The 25,396-nt window shown below is 34.9% G+C and overlaps 1 protein-coding gene across 2 annotated transcripts in view; it reads right to left on the bottom strand.

The window, feature by feature from the left end:
• SESN3 (sestrin 3) overlaps positions 1 to 25,396 on the bottom strand; it is a 73,865-nt gene that overhangs the window by 8,699 nt on the left and 39,770 nt on the right. For both annotated transcript variants that reach the window (XM_082409997.1, XM_082409996.1), the window contains 8 exons: positions 17,949 to 18,014; positions 15,156 to 15,353; positions 13,510 to 13,692; positions 11,294 to 11,530; positions 10,603 to 10,777; positions 4,705 to 4,823; positions 3,688 to 3,878; positions 1,396 to 1,540 (listed from right to left, as the gene is read on the bottom strand). In XM_082409997.1, coding sequence (XP_082266123.1) covers positions 1,396 to 1,540; positions 3,688 to 3,878; positions 4,705 to 4,823; positions 10,603 to 10,777; positions 11,294 to 11,530; positions 13,510 to 13,692; positions 15,156 to 15,353; positions 17,949 to 18,014 — 1,314 coding nt within the window. The remainder of the gene's footprint in view (positions 1 to 1,395; positions 1,541 to 3,687; positions 3,879 to 4,704; positions 4,824 to 10,602; positions 10,778 to 11,293; positions 11,531 to 13,509; positions 13,693 to 15,155; positions 15,354 to 17,948; positions 18,015 to 25,396) is intronic.

Raw genomic sequence — 25,396 nt, 5'->3', positions numbered from 1 at the left:
CTTTTTAGTGATAAAGCATTTTTTTAAATTAAGGTAGGTATACTGTTTTTTAAGACATAATGCTATTATACACTTAATAGACTACAATATAGTGTAAACATAACTCTTATATGCACTGGGAAATCAAAAATTCATGTGACTCCCTTTATTGTGATATTCACTTTAGTGCAGTGGTCTGAAACCAAACCCATAATATCTTTGAGGTATGCCTGTACTTGGGAGATATTAAAGTGAAAATGTGACGCTTAAAGCAGTTTGGAATTAGTGTCTGGTACTCAGATATGCATAGCTTGCCTAGAGTCTTTCAGATACAGCTGTGAACAAGCACCTAACTTTTTTGGGGGGGATACAGCTCATCCGATAGGTTAAATTATATACCCACATATTTTCAAAATTTTACAAAGAAATATGTTGTGACATATTTAGATTATTTTGATATCTTTCTATAGGTTAGATGTATTGTTGGATCTATTCTCTTGATGAGTAAGGAGAATTTCTAGATACCACCTAGTAAAGGGAGAAAATCTAATGCAAACATATAAGCAGAACATAGCGATCCATCTCGGAGAGATGCTGGAGGCAAATAGGTATTTATTTATCTGATGTGTGATCGGCTCTAAGACTTCAAGAAAGTCTGCTAGGGATTGAGGTCATAACGTTCTTTATCAAAGTCATATGGTTATTGAGTGAATATTAGGACCCTAAAAGGTTTTCTTCTCAAGCTCAGAAACTGTGATATAAATGGAAGATTCATGGACTTTAAGGTCAAAGACCTAGGATTTATAGCCATACTTATACTGTACTAGTATATTGGTAAAGATCCTTAACATTTATTAGGTCTTAAATAAGGATTCCTATATATTTCAATCCAAAGAAATATCCTCATATAATAACATATTTGGCTCAAAAGATCCAAATCCATTATATTGTCAAAATACCAAATTACCAAATTGGAATGAGAAACCCTTGTTCTAAGAGGTTAACTGTAATGGCTAGAGTGAAAGAATCTCTAAATGGATATGCCTTCTGGGCATACAATAATATATAATTATAGCTCACACAACATCTCTGAAGGTTTGATTTTTACTAGTAGGATGGTGGACAGTTTCCCAAATATACTTTTAAAATATCAATATTCAGATCCAATCTTTCAAAGGTCAATGCTAAACTTTTACTTTATACAGCACACTGGACAAAATACATAACCAAAATTTAGTTAATACTCAATAAAACCTAATTTAAAATCACTGAAAGAAAAACAGATGGCCAGATGATGCCACTTCCATTTCTTTGATGGAGCTAATTTGTTAATATTTTCATGTATAATTTTTTCATAATCATTACTTCTTATATTGAATATTGGTCTACGGTAAAAGGTTTAGTCACGAAACACACCTTTTCTGAGTGTTTGAACTGACGCCAGTAACTATCATACATGCGCTTGGTAGTCCTCTCAGGATAGCAGGTCACTGTCTTAATGTAAACCTTCAGGCTTCGTTCAAGTAATTGATTAACTTCTCCATAATCATAGTCATCATACCTATAAGCAATATGACAACAAGATTTAGAACGACAGAATCAAAATTTCTGATTTCTAAAATTATACCAAGACACAATAATTATCTAGTAATTAAATACCAAAAGCTCATTCGTTAATTCACCTAACAAATAGTTACTGAGTGTCTATTATGTGCCACCATGTTACTCCCCTAGGTACTGGTGATACACAAATGAACAAAATAGACAAAAATCACTGGACCCGTGGAATTTAAATTCTACTGGAGAAAAAAGAAAGAAATGAAAAAGAAAACCATACAATGTATCAGATAGTGATAACTGCTATGGCGATAAAATGCAACTGGAGGCTGGGAGGGGAACTGTGATTTTAGATAGAGTGGGCAGGAAGGCTTCTCTGAGATGCTGACATTTGAGCCCTAACGCAGGAGTCTAGGGCTTCCCATTTCAAGGAAGAGAGGATAATCAGTTGCGTCCAATGCTACTGACTAGTCAAAGAAGATGCTACTGAGAACTGACCACGGCAAGGAGCTATGGAGAGGTCATGGACAACCTCAGTAAGAGCAGCTTTGTTGACGTAACAGGAGTAAAAGCCTGATACTGCAGTCGGTTCACAAGAGAATGGGAGATGAGAAAATGGTGACAGTAGACATACAAAGCTTTTTCAAAGAAGATTTGCTGTGCATGGGAGCAGAAACATGAGGCAACAGCCAGAGGGAAAAGAAGGATGAAGAAAGGATTTTTTTTTTTTTTTGAGATGATGAGAGAAATAATAGCATGTTTATATACTGATGGGAAAGATCTGATTAAGAGAGTAAAGTTGATTATGCAGGAGGGAGAAGGGAGAATTGCTAGAACAGGGATCTTTTGAAGCTGAGAGGAGATGGGATTCTATGCCCAAGAGCATAGGAGTGTAGACAGTTCATCCATAATATGAGAGAAGAAAGAGCAAACAGGCACAGAGGCAGATACAAGGGTAAATGTAGGAGTGGGAGCTTGTGGGATTTCTCTTCTATAGTTTCTGTTACTTTCTAACCCAAACATAACACTTAGTTTAAAAAAAAAAAGCCTCCAGGATTTTATATAAACTTTATTTAGTAGCATCCAACAGAGAAATATAATCACCATAATATTTGTTATCTATAGTCTTGGATATAATAAGTATTTATTGCAACTGAATTAAAATCTATCAGTGTTTATTTTTCTTAATTAGGTTGGTACAATATCTATTTTAAAGTGTGATGATTCTTTCTAGAATGGTAAATGGGCAAATAGAAGATTTATTATTTACCATTGTAATAGTGTCCTTTAGGTGGACTATTTCATTATTAGTTGATTTTTCAGGAAATTTGGGATTTTTTAAAAAGTTATAGAAACCACGTTGCTTAACAAATTGAATTTTAATTCCATTCCATAAAGGCTTTCTGATACTGTATCAGAAAGGATATAGTATAGAGTCAACTGAATGTATTCATTCAGTTGACTGAATGAGGATTTTCTTCAGTCAACTGAATGTATTCATTCAGTTGACTGAAGGGGATTTTCTCTTTCTGCAAATCCCTCTCCATAAAAGTCTTCAAAACCCAGCTCAAAAAGGATGTTCTCCAAAAGAGCTTTCCTGATTAGACCATTCAGTCTCATTCACTCATTGACTCCCTGTCCTCTCAATTCTAATTTTCTAAATTTAGAGACCACTAATTTATATTGACTTACAGTTTCGTTTCAGTGTTCTTATGTGAGCTTATGTGAGCTTTATGAGGGAGGACTCTACCCTAGTTTTATTTATACCTTAATTACCATTCCTCCAAAAACTAACCAACCAGCACTTCTTATTGCTATCTAAAGGGACATAATATATACATTTTTAAATGTCCAGTTCATCCAGTAAGGATTCTCAAATTGAGTGATTCTCTCCTATCCCCAGTGATTACTGATATTCTTTTCCTTCCTTAGTAGATTCTAACTACTATAGTTATATATGCATGTTAAGATTCGTAACAGTTAAACAAAAAATAAATGCTTTTCTATAAGACAGAATTAATTTTTAAAAATCAGAAGTCCACATGTAATATTTTCTCCCCAGAAGCATATACTCCTCAATGGGATAGAAGTAAGACGCATGCCAGAATTTTCACTTAAAAACATATAAAACTGTCTCCATGATGACCATACCTGATTCCGAACATACAGTGAACGTAGTTAAATAAAGCTCTGCGCAGCATGGTTGTGTCAACATCCTCATGGGTGGCCATAGTGTTATAGGTGAGATTGTAGACCATGCGGAACTTCTCATCAAGAAGATGTCCAATGTCAGAATAAAGTCTGTTCACCAGGGAGAACCCATGATTTTCCCAGGTATAGTCCTAAAAAAATAAAATGTATCTCCAATTACAAAACGGTCACTCTCCATTTAAAGTCTATGTTTTTAAGTATAACTACTGAAGCAAGTTAAGTGGAGATATTTCAAAGTCCGTAATTCTTTCACTAATTCCAAGTTTGTAGCTTTACCAAGAACGCTTCACATCAGTTTGTAGATGGGAGTGCGGTGCTGTTTCCTCGGTGGGTCCAGGGTTTGGCACACTGGTGATGAACTCTGGTTACCTCCTGTGGTCAAGTACTATGCAAACTATGCCCTCATTTGGAAGGACCCCACAAGACCTTGGAATATTCCTATGTGACTAAACCTACTCAGTGACACGGATGGTTAGCAGATCATATGAAGCAAGCACGGAGGAGTCTGTCTTTATTCACACTCATACTCTTTTTATGAACCACATCACTACTATGGCTCTTTTCTAGGGCTGGGGAGGGGGTGGCCCTTAAGCCCGTAACTACTGATGTATATGATCTTATTACAAAATGCCTTTTTATTATAATGTGAACATATCACTCGATTTCCTCCCTACCCTCTCCAAAAAAGGACATTATACAACTATCATGTAATAATGCAAGTAACTGAATAAAGCAGTTTTCTTTTGCCTTCTAAGGGGGTTAATGTTGAAATAATAATCCATCAACTGGGACATCAAATTAGACAAGGCCGAAAACTAGGTTAAATAAAGATATTTACAGATTCTATCGAAATGCTCTATTAATTTATTTAGAAGTCAATTATTTACATTTCAACATTTCACAATTAAAATGACAGTATCTCTTCTCCAGTTTCTCTGAATTAAAGGCATCTCATACCTGAGCTCGGAATGTTGGCAAATGCTCCTCTCCTCGTCTGGCAAAGTCTTCATACCCAAAACCAGGGTCTTCGATATATCGGGAGACATCAGATGTTATAATCATGTCATCCTCAAAATCTAAGGACAAGAATGAACAATCTAGTGTTAAGGAAACCATACGGAGTTAGAACAAATGAATCAGCTTCATTTTCCTCCACTTTTTCGCTTAGCTTTTCCATGGCTTTCCAAAGTGACAATATTGACTACATGGCTTAAATTCACATAAAATATCTTTAGCTGAAGTTTTGAATACAATTTCATTACCAAATATTGGCAATCGTAACATTCAGCTGTAGTTACCCAGGCAAAAAATTGACTAAATATCTAAATAGTAGTAGTCAAGGATCAATACAAGTGTTTTACTTATTTAGAAAAGGAAGATAGCACAGGCCTTTGAATATAAAGCTTAAAAAATTTTTTGATCTCTCCAGGGGATGAAGTAGGATGTGGGGAAAGAGAAGGGATGAAGGTGAAAGACCACTTAAAACTGAGTTTAATGTTAAGATGAATTTTATTAAAATTAGATGGTGTTTCATCTGGATGTATTCACAGTGAAAATTAGTTCAATAGAGTTCATTTTTAGCTTACAAAGAGGCATCCAGGGAGAACTGGTAAGGGCTCACAACAGGGAGGAAAGTAGACTTTTGGGTACCACTATTATTCCCTTAGTTGATCTGGGTGCTAGTTAAACAGGAAGGATCAGTTTGTGTGTAAAGTTCATTATGTTTTACACCTAAGATACATGCGCTTTTCTGTGTACATGAAAACAACAAGGTATACAACATATGAAGTAAACAATGTGCTTCTGAGACTGTGATTAGAATATTATCAAAATGGCATTCAGAAAGACAGAAGACTATAATAATATTTTAAGACAGCTGACTTCTGTATACTTGATAATATTAAAAATTTACCACTGAAAAATTGTAAATGTCCAATGCGTGTTAATTTGGTTTAAAGATAATTCTTTTTTAACTTACTTTTTTTTCCCCTAATTAGTCTGTCTTTATAATTACTCTTTTTCTGATTTCAACCACTAAAAGGGAATGAACAACCTTTATTTACTACCTTCTACTCTAGAAAATGAACACATATTTTTCAAAATAAAACACTAGTTTCTTCCACATAAAGAACAGTATTTTCCTAATAAGTGTTTTAATTAATATTAAATAAATTTAACATTTAATAAATAAATAAATATTAAATAATAGTAATGAAACAATTTTGTGGCATAATAAAAAGTTATAATCCTCAAGTGGACAGTCTTGAGAAGCTTAAAATACAAGTGCAATTACAGTAATTCATCTGAAAGACCTAATAGACTAGTAGTACCTGAATTATCTTTAATCTTTGCTATTCATGAAAATCCTAGCAATTATTCTTTTCTCATGAGTTTTGACCCTTCCTTAGTTCCCTTAGCATGGACTAATTAGGGTGCTTAATATAGGCAGGAAAGCTCAAGTGCCCAGGCTACCCAACCTAGGAAACAGCTTATTAAAATCTTATGTAACTTATTACACATAAAGAGAAGAAACTAGCATTTGTTGAGTACTTACAATATACCAGATACTATGCTATGTACTTAATATCTATTTTTTCATTGTTTCATTAATATGAAAAGAAATATATACTTAAGAAATAAATATATACTTAAGAAATATATACTTAAGAAATAAAACTAACTGTAAGTTACTAATACCATTATCAGTACTGAGTGTCAGAAACGAATACAGTGTGGGTTAGTTTAAGATGATGTGGGAAACTTGTAAACATTAAACTACTTAAACTGATCTGAAGCTTTTAGGTGACTTGCAGTTCTCCGAAGAGAAAGCTCAGGCTTCTTCCCACCCAACCCCACAACCACTGCCCTGTCTCCTTGTGCTCCAGCCTCTGTTCAGATAAATAGAAACACTTAAAAAATGGTGTTTTCAATGCATTATCTCTTAACATGTATGGACAAGGTTTTATGCTTTCCTTAATTCAGTCCATCACATAATAAATATAAATGAAGCCAAAAATGTAAAATGTAGTAGCAATCACTGAAGCTGCTATGAAAACTAGGAGTCTTATGGGTTCAACCAAGACCAGTGAGTGATAAATAAGTTCTATAAAATAGTTCCTCTCTTGAAGTGATCTTCCCCCCCCACACTGTACAACCAGGTGGTCTCATTTGGCAGACATCGATCCTGGAGTTGACTATTACACAGCTGGCTCCTTTGACTTTGCTCTTAGCTTTTGTTTTGCTCATATATATTTCTAAGTTGTCATAGGAACTTTAAACATTTTAAAATAAACAATAAAGAGTAAAACCAAATATGATAGAATTTATCCTACAAATAATATCCATCTATTCATTTTCAAATTAGGAGTCAGTCAAGATCTGTTTTCTAGACAATTTTGTCCATAGAAGGAAATGTACAAAGTTCTCTCAAACTACAAATATTTTTTTCCTAAATTTACCTTAAGAACTTAAATTAAAAAAAAAAAATGTGTCTGATCGACAAATCTAAAACTCTAATCTTAATTCTATCTAAAGAAATATTTCAAACTCTGGACTCAAAATATTATTTTACATATTATCTGCATTCTTCTGCTCCTAAGATGTGGCTACTAATATACTACAGAAAATACTATGTTACAGTAATGGAACACCATTCTAACTTGGAAAAAAACAAATAACAATAAAAGCTAGTTAACTCTGTTATCAAGCTACAGAATTCTCCCCTTGTAGAACACTTTAAACATTTATTTTCTCCAAGAGGTTTGAAAAACTATTCTTAGAATCTCTGCATGGAATCTGAAATGCTTTTATCACACTGATCAAACCAAGAAACTTGTTATAGGGAAAAATTAATTTCTATTTCCATTTTAAAACATAGTAAGTCTATAAAAATAACTCAATTAGCCACATACTGAGTCATTTTTCTGTTATCTTTGTGTGACCAGCAAATTTAGTACTGGGAATGGTGAAGAGTTAATAATGAAACAATTTATGTCCTTGAATAAGTTATAAATGATGCAGCCTTTTCTGTTAAAATCAGAACATAAGTTTTGGCTAGGGTCTAAGACTTGCTGGTCAAAATTCACTATAGAAGCTAGAAGTCCTTGCTCAAGGGTCCAAGAAAGTAAAGACTGGGATTCTAAAATATATTTTCAATACTAAAAAAAAAAACCTAAAAGAAATAAAAAAATTTATATGTCCTTTAAGCTCTAATGGTCTTAGAGAAGTTTTAAAAAATTAATGTCTATGACATGTTTCACCGCTATTCAGCTCCAAGTATTTTCTAACCATTGTAACTTTTTCTTTCACTCTGTGCTATTTAGAAGTATACTGCTTAATTTCTAAACACTTGAGAAGTTTCCAGTTATTTTTGTTACTGATTTCTAGCTTACTTCCATTATAGTCAAAAGTTATGATCCATGAAATTTTAATCTCAAAATTTGTTGATATTTGTTTTATTAACCGTATATGGTTGACATTGGGAAATTTTCTATGTGCACTTGAAAAAATGGTATATGTTGCAGTTTGGGATATAGTGTTTTATACATGTCAATTAGCTAAAGTGTGCTAAATAAGTTAAATACTCTCTGGATTTTTGTCTACTTACTCTTTAAGTTATAAAGAGATGTATATTAAAATTTTTCATACATACACACAAAAATTAATGTCTAAAAGCGAATAGATATTACTAACCTTAATACAATTACATTTTAAAATATTGGTTTACCTAGAAGGCTCATTACTTTCCTTTGTCCCATTTGTTTTCCCTGGATGATTTTTATAAATAACCTTTTGATTTTAACTCCCAAATATATGCTGATAACTTCCAAAACTTTATCTTGAGCTTAAAACCCTCTCCTGCTCAACGCTTGCTGCTCCAAGTGCGGTTTGCTGACCAGCAGCACGGGCATCACTTAGAGACGTGATAGAAATGAGGCTTCTCAAGTCCTGGCCCAGATGGACCAAATACACATCTGCATTTCAACAAGATTCCTCAGTGACTCAAGTGCACATTAAAGTTTGAGAAGCACTGTACTAGATGTATGCAGACTGGAAGCTTTAGAGACATTGCAACTCAACATGTCCAAAATAGGGCAGGTTACGTGCTCTGTAAGGTTAGAAAGGTCATCATGATAAGGCTTCTGCCTACCTAATCAGCTTCCTCCTCACATTACCTACCTCGTGAGTTACATCCTAATGCAGAACCACTTGCTTCTGCACCTACCATCCTGTTTCCTTACCACCGTGCCGTGGCTCAGGCAGGTATGCTGTTCACCACCAACTCCCCATGCCCCAGCCACCATCAGACTCCCTTGCACTCCAGTCTCTAAGATTTAGCTTCGAGCCAAGCAGCTGGAGGAAGTCCTCCTCTAGGACCCCTTCTGTCCACACTCCTCCCCCACCACGACTGGGTCCCTATACCCTTCACATTCTGCCATGTATTGTAATTATTTCTTTCTCTCCCACTAGCAAGGAGAGCCCCCCAGAGGGCAGGAATCATGCCTTATTTAGCCTGGAAACCTTAGTACCTACCACCCTGCTGAGATTACATAGGGTACAATAAATGTTTGTAGTATGAATAGTAAATCAATAACCAAAACAATAAGCTTCTTTATATTTGGCATTTCCTGCTGGTTAGAAGCTCTGAGAAATTATTACTAAATATACTCAATTTGGTAGATAAAATCTTTCATTAAAAAAAATCATCGGGGAAATGATAAAAGGGGTTCTTGTTCTTCCTGGTAAAACTTCTGAGAGCTATTGGTCAACGCCATATTTAACAAACAAGTCATGGCCAAATCAATTACCTTCAGGATTTATGAGACTGACTAGCTTTATGACTAGTCATTTTGAAGCCCTCTTTTTTTTTAACATCTTTATTGAAGTATAATCGCCTTACAATGGTGTGTTAGCTTCTGCTTTATAACAAAGTGAATCAGTTATACTTATACAATATGTTCCCATTTCTCTTCCCTCTTGCATCTCCCTCCCTCCCACCCTCCCCATCCCATCCCTCTAGGTGGTCACAAAGCACCGAGCTGATCTCCCTGTGCTATGCGGCTGTTGAAGCCCTCTTTTAAACCAAGGGAACTCTAAAAATAAATGTTATGTAGATTGATGACTTTGAAGGGTTTAAGCTTTCAAAGTCTATTGAGTCTATGCTATTTTAATAACATTTACTATGTGGTGTTCAATATCTTTTTTAGTCATAATTGGAAAGTTTCCCTCCTATTTCAAAGTCTCTCAGAGTATTAGGAAAAAAATGTGTTTTTAAGACTAGAGCAAAGAAGCCTAGCTTTTAATACAGAATGAATTCCTCCAAATTCAATCTAAGAAAATGACCTAAATAATATATTCTTATAAAATTCCAAAGGTTTCTCCAAAGAAATGCAAATGCAAGTGCAGTGTAATTTTAGAACTAATCTGGAAAAAAGTGGCAGTGTGAGAACAATCCTCCCACATAACTCCCCACCCACAAAAAAGGCAGAGATATTTCTTACAAATGACATCTGTCGAAACAGAATTTTACTTATCATTAAAAAAAATTACAAAAGTAGGATGGATTAAATATTCCTATCTAACCTTATAAGCAACTGGTCTGCTCTGAAAAACATTTTATCCAGGATAGAATAGGAACTACAAAACTGAAGTACCTCTCAACTGAATCTGAAATATATTCAAAGATACACCAACATAAGAGGGGAAGCAATGGCATCAGGGTCAGGTAGAGGAGAACTAAATGAAAGGAACGTGGTAGTAAAATCGTTTCGACATATCCATATGGAAAATACTGAAGGTGGTCTGTCAGGGTTCTAAGAACAACTAAAAGGCAAAGACAGTGAAATAAAAAAGCACCTGAATGAGGAAATGAATGAAAAGTATCTCCAGAGACCACAAAAAGACTTTCTTTCTTCTCCTTCTCAAAGCGAGTGGTCATTTCTTCCTGAGATGCCTCTTCATCTTCCCTTTCTTCTTGAAGCCTTTTCATTCTTTCCATTAAGGCCTCTAGCTCACTTAGAGAATCGACGATCTGGAGCCAGAGAAGATAATATTGGGTGTTATTAATATTAAAAGTTGTTCCAGTCAATGTCTCCATCTCCCAATGTCACCTTATGCATAGTGGCACTAGCAGAGTTATTAAGTTCCTAAGTGGGTTTTCCAGTAACTCCAAAGAAAATCATATGACAAAATCAAACATTTTCAGAAGTGTAGTGTTTTTGCTTCAGCTATAAATACAGAAAGGTTATATGAATGGATTTATTTAATCTAGAATTCTAGAATTTGGTATATGTTAAATTACATTATCACTTATTTTGAAAATTGAGGCAGCCTTATGATTTGTAATATGATTTGTAATCTATTTGCTTTAAAAGCTTCCTGAAGACAATTCAGAACTTCAGGTACAGGTTAAATTTTTACAGTAATAAAAATTATATGAAATATTTCAAGTACATAATATCCTGTTTAATCAGATAAATTCTCTAGATATTTTTAACGTAGCAAGTCAAAAGGCAAAGTAGTAAAGAAAACAGTTAAGAAAACTAACCCCAAAGTTGCTGCCTGTTAGAGATGCATTCTCTATGTTGTTGTCATTAGCGAGATCACACACACAGAAATTGTTGACTGATATTAGCCTGAATCCATTGGAGATTTCTGGATCTCTTTCTGGATTGATGCCACTACCAAAAACAAAGCTTGCCAAAGCATGATAATGTGCCAGTAGGACCACAGCATGTACCAGTTCGGGCAGAGACCAATTATTTTCTCCAGTTTTGACAAGTTTCTGAAATGAGAAAGCAAATCAGAGTAAAAGTGAAAATCATAGAATGCTACAAAGCAATTTTAGAAAGTATGGAAAATCTATAAAATTTCATATGTCCATTTATAATACTTAAAATTCCCTTTAAAAATGTTTCATATATTAAAGATACAGCTTTGCTCAATGTTACATTAAACCTATCAAACTTAACAGCAGAAGTACATCGTGGCTTCTCTGAAATTCCTTATATATACAATGCAACTTCTGCTTCCAAAGCACTTTTACATATTATGCTATTTCAATAAGGTATTTTAGAGAATCCAAGAACACTGAAGCTACTTTAAGTAGGGAAGGGACTTTAAAGATTCTCTAGCAAAATCATTCATTTTAAGGTTTTGAGGTAGAGACTCTACCTTAAAAATCACATAAAAATTTATCCAGTAAGTTAACTTAAATCTTCTCTGACGGAGGAAGAACCTATAGCAGATGAGAGAAACTGTAGAATACTAGCTCACATTTGAAAGGACATAAAGAATATCAAAGCACTTTTTTATATGCTATTTTACTGGCTCCTCCAGATGAATGATGGAATCATAAGTGAAGCCATTAAAAGCAGTAATCCCTCCAATACCAATTCCAGCTGTTAATCCGTCAGGGATCCTCTCCCATCCGTCTCTGTCTATCTGTCTGTCTGTCTCTTTCTCAGTGCGTGTGGGTGTGTGGGGATATGTCCTGCTGTGCCTTCACCCCCCCACCCCACCACAAATGTAAAACTTTCATTTGTTTCACTTCACAGCTAAAACCCAAAACCAAAAAACTGCTTTTGCCTTACTCTCCATTATTTAACTATATACAAATTTAATATATTACCAAAAGATCAGGGGAAAAAAAGGGAAAATCAATCATATTCTACCACTCTAATGTAACTTTTACATATCTTCTTTTATTTTCATAAGTAGTAGTATATAATCCGAGTATACCTACATTTTTCTCTGCTTTTCAAACTTTTTGAAAAGTGCGATGTTCATGAAGCATGGGCTATATTGTAGCCCAGAACTACATCTCCATTCCCTTACATGTTCAAATTGCTATAACTTTGTTCATATTTTTGTAAACAATCCCTAATAGATAATAAAAGTCTGAGGGTATGCATATTGACAAAAGCTAAGTTTGGTTTAACTGGGCAAACAACTAACAAAACGAGGAAAAAACAATACCAAACCAAGGACATTTCTATGCATTAGAAGCAGGGATTTTAAATACCTAAGGCTTCTACTGATAATGATTTAGATGATGACTCCTACTTATTGAATAGTGACCAAGTGCCAAGGACAGTGCTAAGCATATTATACAACAACCTCATCCTGGAGGCCTTTCACAGACACTCCTTTTGAAGGGCAAATGCTCCAGTCAATCACAGTTCTCTTTTTTTATCTAAGTTCTAGTTTCTAGAGGCATGTAAGCATACACACACCAGTTGGCAAATCATTTTTATTTGCAAATCCATTTTTTCAAAATCTTAAAATTATGAAATGTTAGAACTAGAAAAGAGTTTAGAACTCATTTAATCTAGGCCCCTCATTTTATAGAAGGGTGAACTACCCAGGCCCACAGAAGTTAACTTACTAAAGGTCACAAACTTGTGGGTAACAGAGTTAAAAGACTAGAACCCAGGTATCTTATCCTGCTAGTGCATTTTCTTTGTTCTACCTACTGCTTGAAAACAGGAATCAACTTTGCTTATAGCTACTCGCTAAAGCACTAGTACAAGCTAATTACTGATTACTTGAAGAGAAATATTCATTTACATTTAAATTAAACCCACTGACTTTCTAAATTTATCTTTCCTACACATATTAATACACTATTTTTTTTATTTTTCAAGTTCCTAATATGCAAGTATTCAAAATTAGGTCTTAAGTAAAATACTTAACTAAAAAATTAACTCTTAGTGAGAATCGTTAGTAAACTATTTTTTTTTCCCTGAAAGAAACACTCGGTACCTGAATGTGCTCTTTTGTGATCAGCCAGGGTCGGTGTGCTAACAGCTTGTTTATTTCATTAAGATTTTTCAGTCTTTGTGGTACATATTCCAAACCATTCAACCACTCAGCAATACCTCCTGTCTTTAGAAATTCATCCACATGCATGTTTATTAAGTAAGAACACTGATGTCTAGCTGCAGCCTAAAACACAAAGAAAAAAGTTAGTGGATAAAATAGTCATGGTATGGTCTTATTCTACTATTACTAAGCCAATCACTGAGATAGAGTTAATTTTTATAGCTAATAATTCTTTTCTTACAGAATCCTCTTCCTAAAACTTTCATCACAATGCTGTCATAGATTCTTGAATCAATATATAAAGCTGATACTTTATATAAGCAAATGTCACAAGAAGCCAATTACTTCCCATCCAGAAGTGGTACGGGTCAACCTAGAACCCATTTTCTATTTATGTTAAGGAAATACATGTTCATTTCATTATGGTAAATGATATCAACTGTATTCTACTTAAAACGCAACAAAATCTCATTAACTTGTACTGTACCAATTCAGAATGTATGCTAATTTGAGTATTTCTCGTACTCCCTTTGAGGTAACTGTGAATCAGCCTTATCTGTGCCCATCCTCCTATCGAGATGAAACTGAAGCTCACTGAAACTTTGTTTCATTTGCAAGCCAGAATCAGCCTTGATAAGTTGGTAAATCCATGCAAAACAGACTTTTCACCTCTCATTTCCTCAGGGCTGCTTCTCAATTAAACAGTACTGTTTTATTCTATTTTCTACATCTTATTTCTCTCTTCATTGGTGACCATTCTAAGTTGGCTTTCGGCCTCACTGTCATCAAAACCTTAAGCTGAGTAATCTTTGTCAAGTTCATCATTTAACAAAACACAGGATGCAGCCCTTTTTTGTTGTTTAAGACTTCAGTGAGAGCATAAACAAATTAAACTGGATAAAAACGAACTCTTGGCTGGCTCTGCTCACTCTGCCAGCTCAGCAGTTCCACTAACCTCTCCAAATATATAGCACTTGCATCTTGTCTTCTTCTTCTTTTCTCCAGCAACAGTCCAACTGTAGCACTGCTTCTACCCTTCTTACTCCTGCTACCTATCATCCCAATTTATAATTCTCCCACCCCCCCAAACATTAACTAGCTAACTAGTTTGTACCAAGTACTAAACTTAGAAGTATTAGAGTTCACTTAAGAATTCTTCTCTTATCCAGAGCCTCCTTTGGTGCTGGCTGATACTTTCCTCTTATTTGGCCAAATTAGTGATGTTCATCTTGTAAAGAATGACTAAAATGGCACAAACAACCTGTTTTATATTAATAATAAAAGGAAGCTATCAGGAGCAAAAACAAAACTTGTGGGCTACTAGAGATATTACTTTGGACCCTACAAGCATCTTTAATCATAAGAGATTAAACATGGAAAATGACTTTACTAATAATTAAATGAGAAACATTCAGTACATTAAGTGGCTTAAAGCATTCAAAATGTATCCAATGGACTTGGGATCCAAAAGTCCACAGGCCTTTTCTGTTCTTATTTCTACCTAATTATACTTAGCTGTGCACACACATATAATACTAGGAGGGAGAGGGACCAAGTGAGGATGATGTCACGTGAACACAGCGCACCATGATGGCGATGTAGTGCCGGTGCGGTAGAGGAAGGGGGCCGTCCATGCGCAGCATGTAGAACTGGCTCCTCAGGAAGGACTCCAGGTACTGCGTGTGCAGACTCATGACCTGGGTGATGTTGTCCAGGCGACCGGATGTAGAGTATTCTTCCACAAGAAAGTTAGTACGTTCATCCACTGTGTTGGCTTGGGCAACCTTCCAATCAAGAAACAAAACAATATCATGATTTTTGTAAACACACCCTTGGCTTACATACATTATGCCACGACTGGAGCAATGAATGCTCTTTTTATATGAACAGACACTGAAATTAGGTAGTTGCTCATATTAGAAACAGAAATGAAAAAGAAAGCCCATGCATTTTTGGCTCTGGGACCACAATTTATTAAACAACAAATGTCAAATTATCAAACATTATACACACAGCTATGAAATTGGAGAAAAGAAGCTCCCATCTGCTTTGCCAGGCACATAAGGCAAAATTGGGGAGGCAAAAGCACTGGCATCTGATTACATATATTTACAATTTTATCTCAATAGCTTATGGAGATACTTAATCATTAATCACTATATCTGAAGACAAGTATTTTCAGACTGATCCTTTGCTTGTTTTCATTATTCAACATAAAAAAAGCTTTCTGCAGTCTTTTTAGGGACAAAGAAAAATATGATAATTTGTAGGAAAGTGTTAATTGAAAAATTAATAAGGATACTAGAATTCCTATTTTGAGCCTATCATATTAATTACTAAAAACAAGGTAAATTACTACAATGAACATGCTGCATTGGAGAGAATCAAAAGAGCTTTCTCAAAAATAGATTATTTACATATAGCTTTATAAACAGTGACAGCTCGGGCGTGATACCAAGAATTGGCTACGAAGGTGTTAAGAGCGTATTAGCACCTCTTAGAAGGACCCTGCTCTGTGGGAATTAATGGACATCAGATGTGTATTTCTCAGATTGGTTCATTATTTATTGGTATTTTAGAATTAGAGTTCTAGACCTAAGAAGAATGTGTCCCTTATTTTAGATAAGGAAACAGACTCAAGATTAAATTCAACTCATACAGCTATTTAATAGCAGAGACTGGTCTAAAATCTAATCTAAAGTCCAGACTCATGGTCTTTCCAAAGATCCACACTGCTCTTAAGAAATTCTGTTTACTTTTCAGGGCTGGCTTCACAGTCTCTTCTGAAAATAAGTACAAATTATACAAAGACACTACTGACTGAGGAAAATTTAATCCCAAAGGAAATGTAATGTTTAAAAAGTGTAAGTTGTGAGGAAATGTTAATTACAATGGTGTAAAAAAGAGGCAATTCCACTTTGGATCATTATAAAACCAAATATATTTCCATTTGCCCATTTCCTCCCATTTTGTCAACTACAGGGAACCAAGATGATAAAAATATGATAGGATCAAGATAAACTACATATAATTAGGGACAGAATATTTGTTGTTTTTGTTTTGTTTTCCAGCAGCAGATTCTTCTGTTTAACTGATGCCTAAAATACATTAATAGATTCACATGATGCAACAGAGCCTGAAAACAGCAGCTGCTTCTGCAAACCAGATTGTCTTCAAATACATACTGTGTAAATGGCTGTGTTTCAGGAAGTCTTTATATATATATGAGGCAATCACTCCGCTAAGAGCAGCCCTGTGTTCTATGAGGGAAATAGGACAAGCACAGCAGTTTCTCTAATGCATGGTCACCACCTAGATCAGCCACAGTCACTGAGCTCCTGAAACATTACTGTTAACTTTGGAGTTTCATGTAAATGGTAAGGTCACTAAAAAGGCAAATGAACATGATGGAATTGCTGACTCTGGCAATGGCCTGGCATGTATTATTATTCAAATTCTACTCATCCCTTCTTTTAAGTGTTGCCTGAAACATAATAGGTACTCTATAAATAGGTGTTGACTAATTTCTGAACAATAAAGGAATAATGCTGGTGCTTTAAGATAAATGATATCTTTGCAGCCAATAGTAAATCAGTATATATAACCATAGTTAATATGAATTAATAACTCCTTGAAGCAGAGAAAAACTCATTTAGTGGTCCTTAAACTTTTCTTAGCCCAAGTATAACTTAGCGGCATCTAGGAATCTACAGGTCCTAAACATTGCTGTGATCTTTCATAGAGATATATACCCATTAAATAGGTACACAAATCTTGTATTGATTATAATCTCCTTTGTGTCATTTTACATCCTTTCTTTCAACATTTACCATCTTAACTTCCCACCCTCATCAAAAGTGCAGCTTGGAGTGGAGATTCTGTGACATTCTGTCCCACCAGAGACTTAGAACCAAATGAAAAGATTGACTGCTAGTGATATAATATCATGTTTTCTTCAACAGGTTTAGTTGGGAAACGCACTTTTTCATTTCAAAATGTCTTTTCTTAACATTTATGTAACCTACAATCACCATGAAACACTAGCCATTTTAAAACCTTAAACCTTCAAAATAATATTGTTTTGTTATTGTTAGCAGCTTTGTTCAGAAAAGTTATATTTGAAATCAAATATGGTAAAATTTATATTATTCTAACCTTGCAGTACTACCTAACTCCAAAATAAGAAGGCAGATTATTACACACACAGTCTTTTAAGTGAAGTTGAAAAGAAAATACCTCTGTGTTTTTCTGACATATAAATAAGAAATAAGAGCAAAACACATGTTTACTTCCATATTAAAAAAATGGAGATATTCTTTGACATAATTAAGATTTTTTTAAAAATCACACTTTATGTATATTAAGACAGATCAACTTACTTCCTTCTCTGGAATAAAGGCACTTGGTCCTCTTGTCAAGGGTTGAGATACTCTGATTCTTTTATCCTGTTTTTAAAAGAAAAGTTTTACGTATTAATGATGACTTTCTATGAAAAGTTAAATTGGTGCAAATTGACTGCTAAGGTACTAAAATAAATGGAATAAATAAATAGAATTATGTAAAATCAGAGTAAGTGTTAGGTCTTGGTTCCCCCCCCCCATTGCAAAACACAAACAACAACAACAAAAACCCCATATGGCCATTGTATGAACAAGATAATGGGACAGACAAGCTCTTACCACAGTGCTGGGTACCCAGTAGGCTCCCCAAATGTCATTTCCCTCAGTCACACTCTACAGCACCATAGATTTTTTTAGCCCATATTTGACGTGACTGAAACCATCAACCTCCATAATAAAATCATATCTAATAGTACACTAGTACACTGTTAGACCTCAATTTGAAAGCTAAAGGAAAGGTTAAATTTTAAGAGGATTACATACAACTACCCAAAGCAATGATCTGACTTGTGGTCTTCTTTCTGAATAAAATAGGAATAAGCATATTTAATATAAAGTTTTGAAGCTTTAAGTAGGAAAATGGTAAACCTTGGAGAAGCAGAGGTTAATTTAATCTAAGAAATGGAGACTATAGCAATGCTTATTGTTCCACTGCTATTCTATTTAGTACTAACAACTGCTAGATTGCCAGAGGTAGGTCTGAGTGTTTATTTTTTTAAGTTTTTAATTTTTTTGTTAAATTGTTTTGGTGTCCCCATTCAAGTACAATTATCTCTAAGTCAGGAAAATCCAATCAGGGACTAACTTCCTTCTCCGTAGGCATGATGAAGAACTCTCAGGCTTTGAAATCCTTTTTAACCAAGAGAAGAGACAGGAGGAATGGCCACTTAATTTTCTATAATAAAAGTGACAGCCTAAGGTTCTGAAATAGAAGCCCTCCAAAGTCATTACATAAAAATAGGGACTATGCCATGGTTTATAAATATTATAAAGACTGGGAAACTGAAGAACATGGGCACAGATGTCTGCTGGAAAGGAGTGTTAATATTAAGCTTGCCACCAAGCCCTCCTCAGGAAACTGCTAAAATGAGGAAGCAGCTCTAGGTGGTTCCTATCTGAGGATGGCAATAACTATTTCACATGACCTGTGTCCTGGCCACAGCCAACTAGACCAATCAACACAGAAGCTGATCTGCAGCCCACGAGTGCCTTGATGAAAAAAGTTCTACCCAGACAGAGTTGAGGGTAATTGGCTGGACCAGTAAGATTCTAGAGTACTAGAGTTATAGGAAAGTAATGTAATCTGACAGAGAAGAGACACAAAATAGCTCTCAGAGGCAGAGGCAAAGAGAAAACAATGAAGCAGCAGCAGAGTGGCATCAACAGATACCAGCCTCTATGGGAAAACCACTAGAGTTTCTACAGATTCACAAGAGAAAATAAAGCCTAATCATCTCTTCTTTCTCTCCCTTACCCCTCCCTCTTTTTTCTCCACAAGGTAACCTGAATTTTTTTTGTTCCTTACAATCCAAGAGCCTACCAAACACAAAACAGTTATTTAAATCCCTTACTTCATTAGGAAGCAGTCAGACATTCAACAATTCTTTGAGAACCTAATCAGATACTGTGGTAGACTGAAGACATAGGTCGAGCAAAACAGATATGGTCCCTGCCCTCGGGAGCTTGGCACACAGTCTTCAACAATTTCAGGGTTCTACTGAAATAAGTATAGTAAATAATGATCATCTCAAACTGCTAATGTTTCAGAAAGAAGTAGGCATCTAGGTTATATTTGTGAAGCGATGACAAATAGACCTCTATCTACTGGTGAAGTACATGAGAGGATTCCATGTAAAAAGGAATAATTTATAATTTCTAATATTGGTATTTCTTGTCTGCATCAACTATTATCTAGATTTACCTGGAAAAATAATTTAAAAGAAAATAACAGATTTCTTCCCTTTGCTAGCCTTAGTAAATTATAGAAAATAATATTTCGAATACTCTCTATATAGTATAGCCTAATGCGCTAGTATGTGAAAAGCAATTTCCTTGACAGTTGATCATTTCAAATAAACAAAGCAGTCAGAGGAACTGATTGTGAGGACAAATCACAGGTTTGAGAGGAAAAATACCAATAGGGAGATAAGTGGAAGCTTTTATTAGGTGCATAAAAAAATACATAAAATTCAGAGAAAATATAGGGAGAGAAAAATAAACTAAAAGTGTACAAAGGGACTTTGGAGAAAGAATGATTTATTACTATTATGATTTATTTATAAAAATCATTACTTGATATATTTATCAACTGAATTTACCTTTAAATGTCTGAAATAGTTATTTTGTCTACAAAAATATTTTCTGGAATAGCAGAGAATTAAATCTGAAATACAGTTTCATCACAAATGGAACTGCACACTACTGCACTTAAAAGAATATAACATCTATTAATTTTAACCAGTTGGTAAGAAGCAACTGACACGATTTCATTTGTGTCAACATTCATTTGTTCATTTATTCAGCAAATATTCACTGAGCATTCACAATGTGCTAGGCACAGTGGGGACACAAAAAAGGAGTAGACTGGCAAAAATGCATTAACTATATCATATGATATAGCCCATAGCAGATGCATATACAAAGTGATATGGGAAGACATCATTTTATTAATTATCATTTACTTAGTCATTTTCCATTAAACTTATGTACAGTTTTCACTATTATAAATAATGCTATGATGAATAGCTTTGTATAAAGAGACTTGGGGGCACATTTTGTGGTATTTAAGATGGTTTCTTTAGGAAGATTCCCAGATGTGGATTCACTAGGGTTTAGGTTATAAATCTTTATAAAGTTCTTGTTGCATACTACCAACATGCTAACGGAAATGTTTTACCAATTCTATTTTCATCAGCTGAGAAAATGTTCTTAACCCACTAACTTCAAAAGTGAAAAACAGCCTTCAAAAATGCGTTCGAAACTTTTAATTGTATACATATTTGAGGTAAAATTCCTTAAGCAGAGTTGTGATCAGATCTGTGTGTTTAATAATACAGTTCTGGGAGTGATGTGGTCCCTGGGCCAGAGACAAAAAAACAAAAACAAACAAAAAACAAAAAAACTACAAAATAACACCCTAAAACAAAAAACAAAACAAAACAAAACCCCAGCTGGGAAGCTAGTGCAATAGCCCAGGGGAGAGATGATGTGGCCTCATCTAAGAGAGCTATTTATACACTGAAGAGAAGGGAAAACTAACATTTTAAAGTTATACCAGCATGTATCCTTCTTCAGTTATATTTTTAAAATGGCGTCACTATTGAAAGGATCAGCCGACTTCCAGCTTCTGTAAAAGAAGCATATTTTCTGGTGAGGCCTCTACTATTGTCTCGGTTGACTGTTTTGTATATATATATTTTTTTTAATAAATTTATTTATTTATTTATTTTTGGCTGTGTTGGGTCTTCGTTTCTGTGCCAGGGCTTTCTCTAGTTGTGGCGAGGTGGGGGCCACTCTTCATCGCGGTGCGCGGACGTCTCACTATCGCGGCCTCTCTCGTTGCGGAGCACAGGCTCCAGACGCGCAGGCTCAGTAGTTGTGGCTCACGGGCCCAGTTGCTCCGCGGCATGGGGGATCCTCCCAGACCAGGGCTTGAACCCATGTCCCCTGCATTGGCAGGCAGATTCTCAACCACTGCGCCCCCAGGGAAGCCCGACTGTTTTGTATATTTATATGAAGGTGAAAAAAAATTTTTTTAACGATCAAGGCAGCTTGTGAATTCTACTTAAAACTCATTTTCCTGAAAGTTTATTCCCCACCTACTTTCTATTTCTGTATGTTTTTAAAGTTGATAAAATAAAACACAAAAGAAATAGGATAGCACCATATCCAAAAGATTCCCTTTACAACCATAAGCTGGCGTTCTGGTCCCCTGTAATACCTTGTAATGCCTTTCCTCAGCTTTTATTTCAAATCCAAAATGCCCAAGAACTGGGTTCCTACTTTATTCATGCCCTGATTCACTTCTCTGAAGTCTCCAGACCTGTGTTGCCTTATATGGCAGCCATCAGCCACATGTGACTACATTTAAATTAATTAAAATTAAATAAAGTTCAAAATCCAGTGGCTTAATCACGCTGGTCACATTTCAAGTGCCCAGCAGCCACATGTGGCTCTGGCTCCTACTGTACAGGCCTGTGCAGGCATCTCCATCACAGAAGGTTCCACCATCGCAGAAATGCTGCTCGAGACTACATCTGATTTTCTTTTAATCACATCTTCAGGCATTTCAATGCCTTTTTGAAATGTTAAATGACTGCTCTGCAGAGTTATTGGTCTGACGGTCACACCTACTGAATCCCATAACCAAGCATCTTAATGTAATTGCAGAAATCCTCTCAACAGAATTGACAGTGAATCCAGACAGAAACAATTCAGGAAAAGAAAAAAAACAAAATCAGCCAGTTCTGAGAATCTTTGTCTCAATGGCTGCACATATTACAGTCTGCAAAAAACATCAAGGACTTTTTTTTTTTCTTTTTTCCCCTTTTAAGAAATTACGGTAGAAAAACACATAACATGAGCTCTACCCTCCTAACAAGCAAAGTGCACAGTACAGTACTGAAAACAGATGTCCAGGACTTTGTCATCTGGCATAACTGAAACGTTACACCCACTGAACAACAGCTGCCCACACTCTTCAGATCCCAGCTGAGATGCGACCCCTGCAATCACCGGCCTTCTCACCTCCATGGACAATTCACATCTGCTTCTTGCTAGGCAACTCTCCCCTAGCTCAGCTTTCCTAGCACTGAGCCATCAAATCCGCTGACTTCTTCGAACACTTCTACACTCTTCCTAGACATTCCTTGCATTTCCTTCATTGACGTTCATTCTCTCAAGTGAGTGTTCTCGTCCATAGCTTCCATCTTCTTGATACAAACAAAACTCTACTGAACTGTTGAGCTTCACTATATTGGAGGGAGGAGGGTGGAGCAGATTAAGGAGAGAGAAAGGCATGTGATGTGAAAAACAAGCAAGCCCTGCGACTGACTGCTGTATCTTTGCTATTGAGCTCAGAGCTAGCTCTGCTCTGCCCTTCTGCCTGGCTTTGGGGCATTTCGAACTGCTGGGGCATTTTGGAACCTTAAACTCAACATGTTTTAAACTAATCTCCTACCCTAAACGGGTTGTTCCTCACTTTCTTCTATAAGTTACAAATCACCACACAACACCAGTAACCCTGGCTCCGATTTACAGAGTTATCTTTGACTCTTCATCCTAGGAATCTGCATTCAAACAGCTGCTAAATCCTATAATTCCCTCTTCCCAACAAAATCTTTCAGTTACCCTTTCCCCAGCTCCATCTCAACCATAAGAGTGTCTCTCATGCTGAGAAATATTTTCCCCTCACAGCTGAGAATCATGTCAATTCCAGGCCCTTGCTTTTGAGGAGATAACAGATAAAAGTGTAAAAAAACACGCGAAGTACAAGACAAAATAATATCTCATTTTTAAATTTTTCTTCTATTTTCTCTAAAGCATAATAAAACACCCCAAACTGGAACAGCTGTAATATACTTTCTCAACAGATGCTACTCTTAATAGAAGAATTCCAGGGTTGTTCTATATTAGAAGTGAAAATAACCCACAGTTACACTAATTTTGAGGAATAATATTGCCATGTTTTCCTCTCTTAAGTATAAAGCTAATATCTTATCCTGGGGAATATGTGACTTTGATCATATACTCATATACTAGTGAGTCTTACACAATGACCTTGAAATCATAAACCTTGTTTCATTTCTGTGAAAAAATAAAACCAAAAAACAAGTCCTGGATTTTTTAAAAACTGTACTGTCCATTACAGTATCCACTAGTCACATGTGGCTCTTTAAATTTAAGTTGATTAACATTAAATAGAAGTTAAAAACTAAGTGTCTTGATTGCAGTAGCCACATTTAAAGTGTATAATAGCTACATGTAGCTAGTGGGTACCAGGCTGGATTTTTCTATCATTGCCAAAAGTTCTATGGTACAGCATTGCTCCATAGCATTGATTAGTCTTGATTTCAGCTACTCGGATAATGCAAAGATACAAAATGGTTAAAAATTCAGGAATGAACATAAGCAGAATAAACAAGTATTAAGGTAACTTCATAGAAATAAAAAAATTATTTGGATAGTAAGACTGGAAAACCAATAAAACCAACGAATTAACCACGATGGCAGAAAAGTTGGCAGATGCCATTCTTCAGAGTCTTAATTTGACGACAACTTTCAAATCACTAATTTAAAAAGAAGAAAGGAAATTCTCTAAAATGTTGACTCATGTTAAAAATAAAAGGGGGTATAAAATATTTAAGAAATTTTAAACAATAGTAAATTTAATTGTGATTTGTCTTCAAATATCTTAGACAGCAGTCATAGTATTTGCTTAAATTTTTTTCCATAAAATCCTACAATTTCAATCAAGAGAAAAACTAGTTATAAAATAAGAACTGATACTTTTTATGTATCAGTTCCATGTGTCCTAAGAGATTATTTTACAAGGGTTGTGATCTCAAGAATGCTACATAAGGAAAGTTTCTTTTTTCAGATGTGTTATTATAGCTGAAAGAAGTTATGCTTGAAATTCATCAGGTGAAATTATGCCTATTAAGTAATTATGTGCTGGAAAACAAAACACTAAAAGGATAAAGATGAATTATATTTAGAAAATTGCTTATTTTGACACTTAACTGCTAGGCAATTTACTAGATCACTTTATATAAATTAATCCCACTAGAAAGTTACGTGGATGTTAGGAATTCTTAAAATTATGAGACTTTAGAGGTAATCAGCAAATTACTTGCCCCTAAAAGGCCAACTGCTAAGGAGAATTAATTGCTGCATTTTAAGCTATTAAATATCTTTAAAATAAATTATTCAATTTAATTTTTATATTTCTCTTCTTTAGTTTATTTCATTAAAAATGGAAAAGCAAAAAACATACAAATTCTATCCATTAAAATGTAAAAACTGCTTATGAATTTATATCTATGGGAGACAATAATATTGAGAGTAATGTGTATAATTAACTTTACATACAGACACTAAGAGGTTAAAAAAATGTGTTCAACATATAAAAAATTCTGGCAAAACAGAAATTTGACTCCACTTAACATACTAATCCCTCAATTTTTGAAGATTTTTAAAGGTATCCTTAGAAGATAATTTAATAGCTTCAACATTTTTTTAACATACTGTAATGACAAAATATCTTAAGTATAAAACACATGTCCCAAATACAAATTTTAATTGTGACTATAAGAAAGCTAACTGCAATTATCAATACAAACAGTAAATTACAGTTGTTGACTCTCCTTCTATTCTTTTTAGATGTTCCATTTTGGCAGAAACCACTGCAAAAAGGGCAGAGATGGGCA

This window comes from Balaenoptera physalus (genome assembly GCF_965194825.1).
Source record: "Balaenoptera physalus genome assembly, chromosome: 10".
Taxonomy (NCBI): Eukaryota; Metazoa; Chordata; class Mammalia; order Artiodactyla; family Balaenopteridae; genus Balaenoptera; species Balaenoptera physalus.
Note: the sequence above shows the minus strand (reverse complement) of the source record. Positions and strands in the feature narration are given on the sequence as shown.